This window comes from Mirounga angustirostris, unplaced genomic scaffold (genome assembly GCF_029215605.1).
Source record: "Mirounga angustirostris isolate CCGP_5_RB_7025 unplaced genomic scaffold, mMirAng1.0.hap1 SCAF_5, whole genome shotgun sequence".
NCBI lineage: Eukaryota > Metazoa > Chordata > Mammalia > Carnivora > Phocidae > Mirounga > Mirounga angustirostris.
In genome coordinates this window covers 45348865-45364913 of record NW_026991713.1, presented here as the reverse complement: position 1 = coordinate 45364913, position 16049 = coordinate 45348865, and the positions used below count along the sequence as shown (strand labels likewise).

The 16049-nt window shown below is 38.2% G+C and overlaps 2 protein-coding genes across 2 annotated transcripts in view; one reads left to right on the top strand and one right to left on the bottom strand.

Moving 5' to 3' along the window:
• The window catches only part of ZFC3H1 (zinc finger C3H1-type containing), a 51466-nt gene extending 45836 nt beyond the window's left edge, over positions 1 to 5630 (bottom strand). The window contains exon 1 of the mRNA XM_045872954.3: positions 4762 to 5630. Coding sequence (XP_045728910.1) covers positions 4762 to 5359 — 598 coding nt within the window. The 5' untranslated portion in view covers positions 5360 to 5630. The remainder of the gene's footprint in view (positions 1 to 4761) is intronic.
• A 158-nt stretch (positions 5631 to 5788) lies between these two features.
• Positions 5789 to 15681, top strand: THAP2 (THAP domain containing 2). The gene is made up of 3 exons (XM_045872955.3): positions 5789 to 6307; positions 13172 to 13367; positions 15109 to 15681. Exons 1-3 carry the CDS (start codon positions 6237 to 6239, stop codon positions 15496 to 15498), a joined length of 657 nt encoding a protein of 218 aa, XP_045728911.1. The 5' UTR covers positions 5789 to 6236; the 3' UTR covers positions 15499 to 15681.
• Positions 15682 to 16049: the final 368 nt, after the last annotated feature.

The following is a 16049-nucleotide window of genomic DNA, read 5'->3' as shown; positions in this document are numbered from 1 at the left end:
TCCTGGGATCGAGCCCCACATCGGGCTCCCTGCTCGGCAGGGAGTCTGCTTCTCCCTCTCCAACTCCCCCTGCTTGTGTTCCCTCTCTCGCTGTGTCTCTCTCTGTCAAATAAATAAATAAAATCTTTAAAAAAAAAAAAAAGAAAATCACTGGTGTCAGTTATTACCCATAGTACCTACAGGTATTCCACCTACTTAGGTTATGGCAGCATTCCTTCTGTAGTTATCAGAAAAGCCCATAATAAGGTGTATATTAAAGATTCCTTTGTAAAGGAAGAGAGGAGAAACATAATGGTTTGTCACAGATATGGATAATTTACACTTCAGATAATGAGGAGGAAACATTTCTTTTTAATTAGTTTCTTCTCATGTCTCAAATTAAAAAAAGGAGATAAAAAAAGAACACTGACAACGAATAGTTAAAGTTTATAAATAGGAAGCATTTTCTTAAAAACCTAATACATAACAATCTTAAAGCTCAAGTATACTAATACCCAACATATGCACAACTAAAATGAGGGAATTACATTATTAAAAAAAAAAAACCTTCCATGGTATTCAAAATGTATCTTATAAACTAATTTGTCTCTGAAGATAACGATAACTCTACCAAAATTTTTTTTCTTCTCTAACAGTGAAACATAGAATATAACTTTTTCCTTGGAAATGGCTACAAAATTCCAAACTATAATTTTTACTCAAAATAATTCACACAGGTAAAAACTGTTACACCTCACTTCTCCAGCCTAGAAATTAACAAGATTTAAAGACAAGTACTTTATGTGGTTTTAATACAATATGTCATTTATGGATCATTTAAACTGGCAAGGATATAACATTACAGTTCCCTAAAGATGGTTCCTCTAACAACTTACAGTACAGTCAACCTCCAGATATCTTAAAATTTCCCTAATGACCAATACAAGAATGGGAATCACCACCAAATTTTTTTTTTTTTCACCACCAGTAATTTTAGAAACTAAACCAGCATTACAACTGAAAATCTTAACAGTTCTGCAACAAAACTGTTTTAGTAAATCTTTGGTTCTGTGAACTAAGCTCTTCAGAGCCAAGTTTCTTCAAACAATATTAGTTTCTCATAACCTGTCTTACTCTTCAACCAAACAGAATCTGGCTTCTGCTGGCTGAGTTTTTTTATTTATCCACCATGTTTTCAAACTTTATTTTACCTGACTTCTTTGCAGTTTTGGACACTGCAAACCACTTCTCTCTTGGCTTCTCTAACTCCACACTCCTGATTTCCCTATTTTTTTTCTCCTTTAAGTCTTCATGACTCCTTTCTAACTCCTGCAATAATGGTGTTCTCCAGTGAGCTCTATTTAGCCTCTTCCACTTTTCCTTTTGAGCATTCTAATGCACTCCCATATGTCTATGTAATACAAGAGAGGTTTGGCCTCATGATATTTGGGGTTTTATCTTCCACAAGCCATTCCCTATTCTGCTGCTGGACTAATCTATCTAGAAGACAAATCTGATCAGATCTGTCCCCTTGTTTAAATCTCATTAAGAATAGAGTCCAAAATACTTACAATGGCACATAATGCCTTCATGATTTGACCTGTACTTCCTTTCCAATATCACATTTCTCCTGTCATCACAATTTATGCATAGCTTTGTATTTAGGTTTTTCTGTTCTTCAAATTGACCCCAGTCCAAAATTCAAATGAACCTCCTTTGTGAAGCCAGAACATTACTTGCTCCCCCATTATATACTCTTTGTACATAAATTCTGTAATTATCCTCATCTACACCTCACTTTTCAATGGAGCCATCCAAAGGCACAACCACAGTGATTAAAAATAAATAAATAAAACTGAAGACCTTAGAAAGATCTGTAGAGAGAAAAGATTCAATACACTAAGAAAAAAGACAGAAAAATGAGGAAAAGCAATTGAGTTACAACTATTAGCTAATCTCTGTCAAGGCTAAATGAAATCTCTTTCTGTCTAATATAGGACAACTAGGATGAAACCAACACTTGAAAGATTTAATTTTAAACTAGTTAAGATGCAATCCCTAACTGAAATCTGGTTTAAAAAAAAGAACTGCGTTTCAACTGCAGGTGAAAATGAAATGACTTTCTACTGATGAGAGACACTGGCCTAATTATGTTAGCTCTCATCATATTAGAAAGTTTAAAACAGTAGTCAACCAAAGGAAACATACGCTAAGAGGGACTGACAAAGTGTCTATCACTAAGAAAAATTTAAAATGAATGAGAATGAAAATATGTGCCACATTGGAATCTGGTTCATTTTATTTCTTTAAAGCTGCACCTAGCATAGCTTAATCATTACAGAAAAATAAGTCAAAAAAAAAAAACACTTGTACTCATGCTACTTCATTTCTAGATTATGAAAATGAGCCACATTATATCCCTTATTCTTTCTTTCTTTTTTTTTTTGGAAACTCTACCCCAACGTGAGGCTCAAACTCACAACCCCAAGATCAAGAGTCACATGCCCTACTGACTGAGCCAGCCAGGTGTCCCATAACCCTTATTCTTTCTTAATGTAATTATTTATAAAATAAAAATGTCATTATTATTAGTGCACAGTGGATGTGAATAATCCTGAATACAGTCTTGGTATTAAGAAATCTGAATTAATAAAATTTTGTATTACAAATTTTGTTTGCTCACATTATATGAGTAGCTGAAAACTATGTTTTCCTTCACAAATTCTTAAAAAGAATACCACCTCTAGGATGGATTAATGATACTTCATGAGGAAAACCATGAGCAGAGAGGATCAAAACAAGCTCCTTTTCTTAAGTGCAGCATCTGTGAAAAAAAGAAAAACAGCAAGACAGCTCATTTCTGCTAAGTTACTACGGAAATCAAACTGGATATATTCCTGTACTTTCTTCACATCATATGCCTGTTTATTAAGAGAAATATATAAGCTTAACAATTAATAAAGGTATATATGGCAAAGGCCAAATTGGTATTGAATGAATGGACAGAAAGAAGGCAAAGGCAGGAGCTGGGCAAGTCCCCTCATCACCACCTTCTCTAATACAGATTAAATGAAAAAATTCTGTGCTCCCACAGTACTTTTTACATACCTCAGTATGAACTTTTTACATTAAACTCTATTTATTCACACATGTCTCTCCAACACAAATTCTAAGTTTCCTCTTTTATATTCTTAAAAAACATACATGTGCTGAAGCAGCCTGTTTTTAGATTTAGAATCAACAACTAACAATTCCTTCGTTAAAAAAAATATCTTGGGCAGAGTTCTTTTTTTTTTTTGAAAGAACATCCTCTGTCTTTTTAAAAGTTAAATCCCTACATGATTTTCTTTGAAACAATCCTAGGTGCTCCTAACCCAACTTCTGGTTGCAAAAGTAAGTTTTTTCAGGGCACTAGCACTAGAAGCTGCTACTTTGTACCTAAACTTAACATTTCTTGCCCCTTTATTTTCGGACATCTGGGAAAGACCAGTGGATCCTAAGTATTCTATAAAAATAATGTTGAGTGTCTTCCAAACAAATGTCATTTCATGTAAGTTTCATATATAATAGGTTAAAAAATCATTATACCATAAAAATTACAACCAGTAATAATTGTAATTAGTAAACGATTTTTATGCAGTTATCATGAAATAAAACCTAGGTCTACAAACCCATCATAAACTAGCAAACCTTCAGATGACTGATTCCCCACCATAAATTTTTTTTTTTTTTTAGATTTTATTTACTTGACAGAGACAGAGACACCGAGAGCAGGAACACAAGCAGCGGGAGTGGGAGAGGGAGAGCAGGCTTCCCGCCGAGGAGGGAACCCGATGTGGGACTCGATCCCAGGACCCTGGGATCACGACCTGAGCTGAAAGGCAGACGCTTAACGACTGAGCCACCCAGGCGCCCTCCCCACTATAAATCTTAAGTAAACCTAAGAATGTTACAGATAATGGAATGAGAGGGAACAAAAATCAGGTATTTTGCTATTCTCCTTTTTAACCTCCCCATAATCTCCACCCTCCCATACACCCCATGGCTTTCAATATATTAAAATTAAAATACTGTTTATCATTCTCTCTCTAACTTACATTTGTCAGCACTGAGTTACGAAATGTCCAAAAACTGAACATAAATGGAGAAGGAGGTAAAGTTTTACAGAAAGTTGTATGAATTCAAAACCTCTAAATTAATAGACTTGGTAAAGATACGGGTCTTCCCCCCCAACACACTTTAAGAGGCAGCATGTGTAAAAATAAATCAGGAAAGGTAAAAGCAGAATCACAAATAAGAACTATAGCATTATGCAGAATGGAACTTCACAATTTTCAATGTCGAAGTTCAATACTGTATAAGCAACAGTATTCCCCAAATTGTTTATGACTCTTTTTTCTCCTTCTAACAATCTAAGTCAACCTCATATAAAAACAAAGTTCTTATACCAGCGAAAGTGAATGCTAATGAAACCTGGGTTTCTGATGTACTACTACAAATCTGATGTACTATTCCAAATCTGATTTCACGAACTTGGCCCCAATCCATAATACGTTAATGTTAAAAAGCCATATACCCAATAAAGCAACCTTAAGAAACAGGTCTGTATAGTGTGACACATTGAGACTACCAAAGAACAACTTAGTTTAAGTATACTGACACAGTGACAAATAAGCGGTTCTGATGGTTCAGAAAAGTTACTCATCTCAAAGACCTAATAATGCCGCTAAAGCGAACTTTAGTAAGTGACACACCCAGGGCGGACCGCCACGTTAAGGATACAACTCTTCCGAGGTGGAGAGGGCTCTCGCCAGCTCTGACTGCTGCTGAATCCGGATCCTGCTCCTCCTCCCAGAGGAGGTCTGCCCCCCGGCTTGCCTCCTCGCTCACCCCCTCCTCGCCCCCGACTCCAGCGACTTCCACCCCGGTAAGGCCTGCCTCGAAAGCGGAAACGGTCCAAGGCGATGTGGCTCCGCTCCCAAAAGGACGGCCGGGGGCTGCTTTCGGACAGTGAGCTCGAAGGCATCCGTACGGAGGGCGGGTGAGACCGGAACGGCTCTTTGGGTCGGTAGCTGCTGTGTCCCCTGAGGTGGCCCCGCTCCGACGCGTGCCGCGAGCGTGAGAAATTCCTCAACTGCTGCTGAGAAGAGGACGACGACGACGAGGAGCCACCGCCTCCGCCAGATCCACCGCCCCGGGCCGGGTGAGGAGGCCTTCGCCGCGGATACGGCAACAGCCCGCCGCCACTGCTGCTGCTGCTGCTCCGGCTCCGTATCTGGCTGTTGTTATCGTCGTCGCTGATTTCCCCATCTTCTAGCTCCCCTTCTTCCTTGGGCGAGAGGCCACTGGAGGCCGGGGCCGGAATATCTGCGGTCGCCATCCCGGGAGCAGCGCCTTCCACACAACCTTAGCCCTCCGTCCGGGGATCCGCCCGACAACTGCCTTCCTCCTCGGTTCCCTTCTTTTCTAACGGACCCGGTCGGTGCGGCCTTACCCTACTCGGACACCTAGCGGGCTTTGCTCCCCAACTTCCCCGCACCCCAGCTCTTTCTCGCCGGACCGTCACAACCCAGTTCCCTTCCCTAGCGCCCCCTTGCTCCTCCGCGATCGGGGCTCTTCCGCCTCGCGAGAAAGGGGCTCTGGAAGTGGCTCTGCCCGTGATGTCACTTCCTGCGGCACGCAGGAAACAAGGCGTCCAGTTCACGCGATAATAATTAGGACGACGCGATTCTTGGTGGGACTTGTAGTCTTTCTTTTCTGTCTTCGGGTTTGTCCTTCCAACCTCTATCTCACACCCACCCCGGACTCCGGATTGGGATAGCTGGGTGCGTGGCGGGGTGGGCGGGCCCGTTCTTAATCTTGGCCGCAGGAGTTTCATAGTGAGGGGGGAGGGGGAGAGACACCTTTTTAATTGCTCCGAGGACTGCTGCCAAAGAGACGCAGTAGCCCTACTCCCTTTTGGGGGCCCGGAGGGGGCGGCTTGTGTCCGCCATGTTGGTGAAGGTAAACGTAGGCGACCGGAGCTCCAGGACTGTCTGCTTTGCTGGCTCAAGTCCGCCATATTAATAAAGAGACAGGGAAGGTTGACACCCCCCCCCACCCCCCAATATACAAACCCGTTTTTCCCACTCCGCATCCACGACTCCTCTCGGTGGGCCCGTCCCCTGCCTCGATTGCCTAGCCTTTGCCCGGAGGAAGCGTAGCAGCCAGCGCCTCAGAACAGGCTTAAGACAGCACCGAATGAGGGGGAAAGGGAAATGCCGACCAATTGCGCCGCGGCGGGCTGTGCTACCACCTACAACAAGCACATTAACATCAGCTTCCACAGGTAACATGGGCAGGGAGAGGGGGTGACGGAAACGGGAGCTCCTAGATTGAGTGTCGCTTGTGTGGAAGGCAAGAGGATTCTACTAATTCTAATGACTTCACTACCTAGCTAGTATAGCAGGGAAGCATCAGTTCTGCCCTTTGTGTGTGTTTCTCAAATCTGTCCAATTTTTTTCTTCTTCGGGGAAGATTAACTCACTTTGTAAAAGAAATCCAAGTTCTGTATGGTGGTTACTCCTTAGAGAAAAAGTAAAAGAATATCTTAATTTTGTTTTAATGTTAGACTGGCTCTTGACATGAATGATCCCTTAAAAGGAAGCGAAACCTTCCTATTCAAGTCAGCAATCCCTTAAAAGCCTGCTGTGCTCCCATTAAAATTAGGAAATTCTCACTAGCTAAATTGACATGGGAAGCATTTAGATTTCTGATAATCACAAACAGTTACTGCGGAGGAGTTGAGTCATCATTGATATCCGTGGAATTAAGAGATGTTAATGAAAGTGCAAAAGGTAAGCTTTCTGTTCTTACCGGAATAGAGTAATGAAGAGAACTTAGGTTTTGTTTTCCCTCCGTTTGCTGGAAGAGCAATCAAAAGTCTTTAGTTCTGTCAAGTCAGAACTCTTGAAAACATTGTGAACACTGCATGAAATGTAGTTAAGTACTCGGTAAATGTTTACCTTCTGTGCAAGTGCCTGCCATGTGCCTGAAGAAAAGAAGCGTTGAAAAAAAAGTTAGGGCGCCTGGATGGCTCAGTTGGTTAAGCGACTGCCTTTGGCTCAGGTGCTGATCCTGGAGTCCCGGGATCGAGTCCCACATCGGGCTCCCTGCTCGGCGGGGAGTCTGCTTCTCCCTCTAACCCTACCCCCCTCTTGCGCTCTCTCTCTCACTCTCTCTCTCTCAATAGTTCTGATTTTATATTATCTCACAACTTAGTACGAACTTAGAATGTGGAAAATTATATCCTTGACCCTTTCCTTACTAATTACTAAGTGACCTCTTATTAAAAACTGCTACTTAAAAAAAAATCCTTGTGATGTTTGTTTTTCAGATATTTCATGGAAATGTAGTGCTTCGTTCATTGATCCATCAAATTATTTGCCTGACATTGTGCTAGCGATCCAGGAAATTTTTTTTTTTTTAAGATTTATTTATTTATTTGAGAGAGAGGGAGCGCTCTAGCACGCGTGAACGGGGGAGGGTAAGGGAGAAGAAGACTGAGCAGACCCCCCTCACACGTCTGGAGCGCCACTCTGTGTTGGATCTCACTTCCCTGAGATCATGACCTGAGTCAAAATCTAGAATCTGGGGCTTAACCTGCTGAGCCACGCAGGGGCCCTCCCACCCTCCACCCCTGGAAAACTCTTACACTCCTTGAATTTAGTAGGTAGTGAGAAAGACATAATTATGGTTAAGTGTCACAGAAGAGACACTCGGGATACCTAACTTAGCCTCGTAAAGTCAAAGAACATTTCTCAAAGGATGTGAACTTTCAGATGATACCAAAGGATGACATAGATTTAGTCCCGTATGCTACTTTACAGATTCTCTCTTTTATCCAATGAGTATTTGAGAAAACATGAAGGTTTTTAAAAGAAAGGCATGATTAGATTTGCATTTTAAAAAGCCCTCTGGCTGCAGTGTGGAGAATTAATGGTGTTACTTAAAGTTTTGGTCAAGCATCAAGAGATGAATTTGATGAGATACAAGCTTATTACACAATATTAATTTACCTACTATTTCTTTCACAGGGAAATTCTGCAGTGTCAACTGAGCTAAACAATGTACTTCATTGCTGGCACAATCAGCACTAGATTAGAAGAGGTGAGAGTAGGGAAAAAACAGAAACTTGGAGTAAAACAAGGGAGAGTCCACCAGTAACCTAGACTAGAGTGATACTGACAGAGATGGAAAGAAGTAAACAGATTTAAGAAATGTTTGAGTAGAAACTACTGTATGGTAATTTGATGAGGAAGATGAAGGAGAGGGAGGAGTCAAAGGCACCGATAATCTTGAATGTTTAAGAGATACACAGTGGTACAGTAATATGCATACTTGACCATTTACCTCCTATCAAATTAACCTTTTCATGGAAATTTAGATCTTAACATTATAATAAATTACATTCCTATTTCATAAATACAATGTTTGACTAACTTCTTTCCTAGGATGTTGATAGACTCTTTATCCCGGTGTACAACTTAGGCTCCCTAAACTCAACTATCTCCATTTTTCTTATCTCTTAGCTGACTCCAGTCTAAGTCCCCCAATAATCTTCTGAAACTGCTCTTCCTACGCTAAATTATCACTCTTGTATTTCTTTTTCATGGCATGTCTTCATTTCCTCCTTGAAACACTCCACTTTTGAATTATTTGACACTAATTTTGTGCTTTTCATCTTCTTTGACCGGTCGATCTTCAGTTTTCTCTGACAGCCTCTTCCTTTCTCTGCCCTCTGGCTTAGGTCTTCCCACTCTTATCACAATGATTTCAGCTGTTCCTGTGGTCTCAGTTAACTCGTTGGTGTCTCAGTATTTCCCTTGTCTCTCTTCGGTTGCTCAGGTTCAACATATCAAAATTTTTACATTAATCAACTTGCTCTTACCACCCCTCCCCATTCCCTTTCTCAGTAAATAAAACACCATCCATCCCAAAAGTGGGAGGTCATCCTCCCTTGACTTCTCCCCTATTTCCTCTTGATTGGATTATTACAACAGCCTCTTAAATGGTTCACTGCTTCCATTCATGCACTCCTAACCTCTCTTCTATAATCAATGGTGTGTTGCTAAAGGTTTAACAACAGGATCTCCAGGGAAAGGGGAAAGCACTGATTTGTAGCGTTTGCCCAGCTTCCATGATATAAATACTCTACCATGGCTGGTTTCAAGTTAATTGATATGACATCACTAATCATAGAGTCGGGAAGAAATGTGCAGTACCACACGCAGAATAGACAATTTTAAGAATATAGATAATAGTAAAGTAATTAAGAAATGATGGGTTTCAGTATTTATTACCTTTGTTCTTCATTTAAATTCAAATGTACATAATTTTTAATAATGGCTGTGTTTAAGAGCTAGTTAAAACATTTTATGTTGGGCGCCTGGGTGGCTGTTGTTAAGCATCTATCTGCCTTTGGCTCAGGTCATGATCCCAGTGTCCTGGGATCGAGCCCCGAATCAGGCTCCCTGCTCTGCAGGAAGCCTGCTTCCCCCTCCCACTCCCCCTGCTTGTGTTCCCTCTCTCAGTGTCTCTCTCTGTCAAATAAATAAATAAAATCTTTTTAAAAAAATTTTTTATGTTAATAATCAGCTCTCTAAATTAGGCCTTTTAATGGCCTACCGATGCCATTTTTGGATAAGAGTTCAAAATTACTCTTTAACTTAGAAGGCCCTCCAGCATCATTTCATATCATAACACTCTTCCCTGTCCCCGAGATACATAACACTCTTCACTACTCCCACCCTACCTTCTCTATGTAATGCCTACTCTCTTAAAACCTCCTGACTAGATTAGCTCTTCCTGTTTTATGGTTCCCTGTCACCGTATACTTAACCTTTGATAACACTCATGGCACCTGTAATTACTTTTATATTAATAAATAGTCTTTAGTATTTACTGTGTACTGTGCACTGGGTGAATTATTTACTTACATTATCTCATTTAATCCCTGGAACTATATTAGGTACCATTATTACTCCACTGTATAGATGATAAAACTGAAGCCTAAAAAAGCTAAACAATATGCCTAACATCATTCAGGTATTACACAGAAGGAACCAGGATTGGCACCTTGATTTGACTCCAGAGACAATGTTCTCAGCCACACTTTTTTAATGCATCAAGCCATTTGATTCTCTACCCTTCCCATTACAGTATATCCTCATGTAAAAAGTAGATCCCATAAAGGTAGGTCAGTTTTGTTTACCACTATGTCTTCAGTGCCTAGGACACTCTTGTAATATAAAAGGCATTCAGCTATTAATACTCCAGCAAAATAGCATTATTTAAGACACTAATTTTCCAAAACATCTAATGTTTCTGAAACCTTGGTTCTATTACTGGTAGACAAGATATATCCATCAGTTACCACCATGTTAATTTTTTAATATTTGCAGGAGGATTTATTATTACTTAAATTCAGCTTCTGGGCTACATCTCCCACCCTTTGAATATGCTGAGAAAAATCCAAACTCATGAAAAACATAAGGTTAATGCTGTATAAAAGAATTGTCTAAAATCAAATATAAAATGGTTATTTTTATTCTATTTCAATACGTAATTAAACATTAGTAATGCCAAACTAATCCCATTAGTTTGTTCATTCATTGATTCACTGAGAAAGTTCATTGAGCGCATAATTCACAGGATGAAGTAGTGAAAAACACTGCTCCTAACGAGGAGAAACAAGATCTAGGGGTAGGAATAGAAAAGTAAACAATTAGAATACAATGATATTCTATATAATATACAAACATCTAGCCCAGTCCATGGAATTTCCTTAGGTATATGGGATTCCTAAATTGAATCTTAAAATAAGGAAAATTGGCTCAAGTTAAGGTTCAATTAGGCATTGGTTTCATAATTAGGGAGCTAGTTTTAACAAGAGCTAGGACACCTGACTGGCTCAATTAGTAGAGCATGCGACTCTTGATCTCGGGGTCTTGAGTTCAAGCCCCACGTTGGGCGTGGAGCCTATTTTTAAAAAAAATAGTTTTCGATGGACATTGAGGACATTTTGATGTGTTGTGGCGAGTGCTGGGTGTTGTGTAAGGCTGATGAATCACAGACCTGTACCCCTGAAACAAATAATACATTACGTATTAATTAAAAAAATAAAAAACAGGGGCGCCTGGGTGGCTCAGTCGTTAAGTATCTGCCTTCAGCTCAGGTCATGATCCCGGGGTCCTGGGATCAGGCCCCGCATCAGGCTCCCTGCTTCACAGGAAGCCTCCTTCTCTCTCCCACTCCGCCTGCTTGTGTTCGTTCCCTCTCTTGTTGTGTCTCTCTCTGTCAAATTAATTAATTAAAAAATTTTTTTAAAAATAAAAAATCTAAAAAAAGTCTCTGCAAAGTTTTCTACAAAGCTAAAAAAATTAAAAGGTTGAAAAACAGTATCTGACAGTCTTCATATATCTGAAGATTCTTACAGTAATGATAATACAATGATACTTATTTGTTCTGCACCTTTATTGAGGGCCAAACAAGAAATGTGCTTGTAAGCCAAAGCTTGACTTTTAGCTGAGGCCATAGGAAACATCCAAACCATTAAATACTGGAACAGAGATCTTTGAAATGAGAATACATTATTATTAACAGGTAAAGGCTAGGCAGAGTAGATAAATCCTCCATCAGAGGTTTCTAATGAAATAGAAAAAACTTACATACATGAAAACATGAACTGTAGAGTGACATACAAATGTTAATATTTTCAGATTAGGGTATGTTTAGGTGGTGTGATAGGGACAGGAGATGGGAGGGTGCCTACCAGTTAATCTGGTTTTTCATTTTTTTGTGCCCCTCACTGCTGGTAATTTGAGCAAACCTACTGTATCTGATCTAGCCAAAGCTGTTGTTACCTAGTAAAGCTTCACTTGGGTGTTTCTGAGCCATATGATCTTTTAACATGATTTTAATGGTTCTTTTTAAACATGAGTTAGTTCATAATTAATACTTAAAGGATAAAGTAATCAAACTAAAGAAGAGCTCAACTCAAACTTAATACATGTGAATGTTGATTTCTTATGTTTTCAAGTCAGCATACTTACCACTAGAATTTTGGGGCAGTCCCTTATATTTTTCTCTTCCTTAACAGGTATACACTGGTACATATCAGTATATTTTGTATTTAAGATAAATATGAAAGGAATAACATTCGTGCTGAGCTTGTCAGCAGCATTTTACACTTTGTAATAATTATGCTTTCTACTACACTACATAGCTTAAGAGTTCATTTTTTAAAAATATGTGCAGTTTACATGGAATTAATACAGTGAATTGTTAATTTATATATTGTTTCATATCAATGAAGCAAACCAATTTGCTTCATTGATATGAACAGTTGAGCCCCTACTGTTTGCAAGGCACTGTGCTAAAATAGATGATATAATGATCCCTCACCTTAAGAAACTTACAATCTACTTTTATTTCACTGGAAATTTATTAAAGTGGAAAAACTACAAAAGAATGTGTTAATTGTCACAGTGAAGGAACACAGAGGAAGGAATACCAGAATCTGTCTAAGTTTTCCCTGATAAAATTTAATCTGCAGATTTTTGATTTGTCTTGACCATGTACATACATCAGGAGATCATAGCATTGTGAATTACTCGTGCTTATAATGGTTTTACGTAACCTTGATCTAGATCAGTATAGTCTTGTTTATTTTTACTGCCCATGTTAAGAACTAGGTTGGGAAGAAAGGTCTCTTTAAAACCCTGAAAATTAAAAGCACTTAAGTCAGTTTTTCATTAATTTTTTTGCAACTTATAAAAAATAGCATGAGGGCGCCTGGGTGGCTCAGTTGGTTAAGCGACTGCCTTCGGCTCAGGTCATGATCCTGGAGTCGCGGGATCGAGTCCCGCATCGGGCTCCCTGCTCGGCGGGGAGTCTGCTTCTCCCTCTGACCCTCCTCCCTCTCATGCTCTCTGTCTCTCATTCTCTCTGTCTCAAATAAATAAATAAAATCTTAAAAAAAAAAATAGCATGAATTGGTTTTTGTTCCAGTGTCTGGATATTAAAATTTTGTATGTAGATGGAAGGCACTTTAAATCATCATCTTTTAAAATTTCTTTTAACCATTAAGGTGCAACCAGAAGTGTGATTGCTGGAATATGAGTTGCCTTTTTTTTCTTTTTTTTTTTTAAAGGTTTCCTTTGGATCCTAAAAGAAGAAAAGAATGGGTTCGCCTGCTTAGGCGCAAAAATTTTGTGCCAGGAAAACACACTTTTCTTTGTTCAAAGCACTTTGAAGCCTCCTGTTTTGACTTAACAGGACAAACTCGACGACTTAAAATGGATGCTGTTCCAACCATTTTTGATTTTTGTACCCATTTAAAGTCTATGGTAGGTAACATTACTTTTCTTTTACCCATTTTTACCATTTTTGGTACCTATTCTTTTTTGTTTACAAATTAGAACAATTCAGAATATATCGGAATTCATATATAATGATATGCCTCAAGAAAGTCACAAAACTTCCTCTTGTGCAGTAAAGGTATAGACTACAATTAGAGCTCAGGTCTCCTGACTCCAGTATTCTTTCCCCAATCCAAACTGATTTTATATATTGGAATTTTACATTACTTCCAGTTACTATCAATAATTGAACCAATGGTAAAACAGAAATCATGAGTAATGAAACCTCTAGCATCATTCTGCTTTTGATTTTAAGATAACATTCAAAATGTGTGTGAAGAGCTTTAAGAATACCAGAGTTACACCAAAGAATATAAGTTCAGAGGAGGGCATCACAGAAAACTTCATAGAGCTCAGGCATTTAGGCTGGAGTTTGAGCTTGGAGTTTGGAACTCAGGAGTGGGTTCTTAACCTTGCACAGGACAATTACGATAACATGAGGAGAACAAAAGTCAATGGGTTGAGGGTTAAGTAGAAAATAATCAAATGTTAGCAAGTGATATGTAAAAGAAAGGAGAGAATTAGGTACATGATGAATGTATTAAACAATATTTTATCTAGTTGGGAAAAATCTGATCAGAGAGGAAAATTTATTTGTCCACAAATGAATTCCTGTGTTTTTAATAAATGTTGACTCAATAAAAGAAACGAACTTATGAAGTTATGACATAATCTGGGAACTGAAAGTGATTTAATATTATGGGAGTATAAATCAAGATGGTGAATGGCAAAATGGGGTGAGATCCTAAATTGTTAAGTTTGCTATGTAAAGATTTTTTATCTTTAGATAATGAGGCAAAGAGGAAGTTAGCCAGTTACAGAAACATCAAATCTGTTAGAAAAACTATTCTGGTGGCAGAATATGAATTAGTGAGGCTCAGAATGAGGTGGACATGATTAAAGAATTTTTTAGTATATTCAAGCCAGATATGATAACATGCCTGATGTGGGCAGTAGCATTAAGAATGATGGGGAGAGGAAAGGATTCATGACAGAGATATTTAGGAGGTAGAATTAATTGGACTTGATGACTAATTGAATAAAAGAGATAAAGAGGAAAAAAAAAAAAAGAGATAAAGAGGAAATAAAGTCCTCAGGGTCTTCAGATTTGGGTATAAAGTTCCTGGCCAGATTTTAAATCCTTGAATGGAAGATGTAACTGTGAACATTTAATAAGTAAATCTATTCAGGAGCTTGATACTTGGAAATAATTTTTTATTAAGTAGAACCCCAGGTTTGAAATATTATCAATTGAAAGAATAGTGTTTACCTAAAAAAGAGATTAAATCAGTATCAGAGATAAACCAAATGTCTAAAAATACATTATATTGGCCTTAGTGAGAAAATTGCAAAAGATTTTTAAAGTCTCCCTAAAATCATACTCAATAACTTGAAAGAGACCTTGGAAGTCCATTGTCTATTTTCAAACAATGTTTGTATCCCTCTGAAGAGAAAAGACAAAACGAAATAAGGTGGCTGGAGCTAATTCAACAAGTTGAGAAACTTGAATCCACGATTACATGAGATGGGCAGCTGATGTTTCCTTTCAAACTTTTAAAATCAGTTTTTAAAAGAGCAGCTTAATTACTTTTGTACAAAACTGGGCAAAATTTACTTATTTGTGATATTCCATAATTTATGTTCAACCCTCTAATTTTATTTGGCTTAGAAACTCAAGTCAAGGAATCTTTTGAAGAAAAACAACAATTGTACCCCAACAGGACCATCTAATTTAAAATCAAACATTAGTAGTCAGCAAGTACTACTTGAACATAGTTATGCTTTTAGGAATCCTATGGAGGCAAAAAAGAGGATAATTAAACTGGAAAAAGAAATAGCAAGCTTAAGAAAGAAAATGAAAACTTGCTTACAAAAAGAACGCAGAGCAACACGAAGATGGATCAAAGCCACTTGCTTGGTGAAGAATCTGGAAGCAAATAACATATTACCTAAAGGCACATCAGAACACATTTTACCAACTGCCTTAAGCAGTCTTCCTTTGGAAGATTTCAAGATTCTTGAACCTGATCAACAAGATAAAACATTACCAATTCTATAAAACATTCCTTTTAAGATTAGCCCACAAAGAACTTGATGCCCATCCTTCATTCTATTCAAAGGTAAAGATATTTAAGGAAATTATGCCAAAATTGGGTATTTAATAAAGTTCTACTTGAAGTAACATTATTACTGTATAACTTACGAAGACTAGATTATAAAAAAATGGAAACTTTCTATGAAACTTATATTTGAAAAAGAATGGAAGTGCCTTACATAAGAATTATGTACTTAAAAATTTTGCTAGAAAGTTGTATGTTTGCAAGGTGTTTTGCGTTTTTGTCTTTTAAAACTACTTTTAAAGAACTGTCTGTGACAATATGTTTAAGTTCTATTAGAAGGAAAATTTTTTTTAATGTACCAGTGTTGGGATATTACATTCTAAATAGGATGCTAAGTAAGAATTAGCCAACATTAAATATGACTTTAAAACTGCTGGGTTTTGTGTTAATTGAATTATTATTGGCACTGTGATTTGGAAATTTTATAGGAAAAAAATCTGAGGTGTACAAGGCAAGTTGTGTTATTTAAACTTTCTGTATTTACTCACCA

Bases quoted from the DNA above. Each gene is read 5' to 3' on its own strand.
- THAP2 (XM_045872955.3), top strand. From the start codon at position 6,237: ATGCCGACCAATTGCGCCGCGGCGGGCTGTGCTACCACCTACAACAAG. The intron at 6,308-13,171 runs GTAACATGGGCA...TTTTTTTTAAAG, and splicing joins ATTAACATCAGCTTCCACAG to GTTTCCTTTGGATCCTAAAA. The intron at 13,368-15,108 runs GTAGGTAACATT...TATTTGGCTTAG, and splicing joins GTACCCATTTAAAGTCTATG to AAACTCAAGTCAAGGAATCT.